Source organism: Aplysia californica, unplaced genomic scaffold (genome assembly GCF_000002075.1).
Source record: "Aplysia californica isolate F4 #8 unplaced genomic scaffold, AplCal3.0 scaffold00894, whole genome shotgun sequence".
NCBI lineage: Eukaryota > Metazoa > Mollusca > Gastropoda > Aplysiida > Aplysiidae > Aplysia > Aplysia californica.
In genome coordinates, this window is record NW_004798164.1 from 233,353 (window position 1) to 234,750 (window position 1,398).

The 1,398-nt window shown below is 37.7% G+C and overlaps 1 protein-coding gene across 1 annotated transcript in view; it reads left to right on the forward strand.

Annotated features, from left to right (window-relative positions):
• Positions 1–1,398, forward strand: part of LOC101855150 (inactive ubiquitin carboxyl-terminal hydrolase MINDY-4B) — a gene marked incomplete in the record, with an annotated part of 23,906 nt that overhangs the window by 18,622 nt on the left and 3,886 nt on the right. Inside the window, 1 exon segment of the mRNA XM_013089204.2 lies at positions 1,173–1,259. Within this exon segment, the coding sequence (XP_012944658.1) occupies positions 1,173–1,259 (87 nt within the window).

Sequence of the window (1,398 nt, forward strand, 5' to 3'; positions counted from 1 at the left end):
TTGTTGTGGAAAGGGAAAGGGAAATCAAAAGGTTAGAAAGCACTTCTGATCAGATATGGCTGTTTCCTCATTGTGCATATGTGTGTGTGTGTGTGTGTGTGAGAGAGAGAGAGAGAGAGAGAGAGAGAGAGAGAGAGAGAGAGAGAGAGAAATGCATCACAAATGATAAGTGTGTGGGTTCATGTTATCTTTGCTGTTCCCAAGGAGCATCAGCGAGTGCTTTGCTCCCAAAAGACCTGAGTTTGATTCCCTAGTGGGAAACACATTTTTTAAGGTGCCTCTTTTTTTCTGCTGGGATGTTTTACACACAGCCTGAGCCAGTCTTGACAGACAGGATTGACACAGGTTATCTTTCTGAGTATCTAAAATGTGTAAATTGGGCTGTAAAAATTCCATTGCTGTCGCACAAATATTATGTTACTTTCTTTGATCTTGCTTCACATGATAAGTTAAAATAAAAAACATTTAATTTCTCAATTCTCTTGTGACATTGTCAGTTTGTAACAAAAGTTCAACAGTGTATTTATACATCTATTGACTTGTATTATTATGTCAACTTTCCTGTTATATTGTTAAAGTGAATTTTTATTACTGTACAAGTCTATTGAATTTTGAGTAGTGTTTAATTCTTTAGTAGAAATTTTTACTCTTAATCGATTATGTATGTGCTTTACATACCTGTAATTTGTGTCACTAGGCAGGAGAATCAGACGCTTGTCAATATTTGAGCCTATAGAGTTATTAGTAACATCTTAAAGCTTGCTCATTTGCCTTGCATTTCGCGAAAAAATACTCATATTTATCTAAAATAGAAGTGAAGATATTTGCGGCTGAAGGAGATTGGGGTCGCCTGGTGTTACCGGTAAAATTATCGAGAGAATGGTCCTTCCAAAGCTTAGATGTCCTTGGAAACTGCAAAGTTAAATTTTTTTATGCCTTTGATCAATTAAAAAAAAAAATCAACACAGAAATGTGTTCTTACATGGACATGAAGGTGGTGAGCCACAAACAAAATTGGAAAAGCATTGCCCATGGCCAGAAAAATGCCGGTTTCCTTGATTACATTATTTTGATGAGTGCCTGATTTCACCACGGTGCCTCATATTTTAAAAATTGTGATGTAGATTGATCATCGCATTGAGATGACAAATAACGACAAATTCTGTTCCCAGCCCAAGCCAGTGCACGGCATCAAGTCCCGTAGTCAGGCCGGATTCTTGTTCTGGGATAAAGGGGAGGACCCGGAGAAACGAACAGAGGTAAGTACGTCTCTGCGTTTGTGCAGAAAAATATTTCCTGTTTGTGGTTGTTTTGTTTTTTTTAGATATTAGTAAACAGTGTTTCCTGCTCGGCTTGTCAGCAGGAATTATGAGAGAGAGAGAGAGAGAGAGAGAGAGA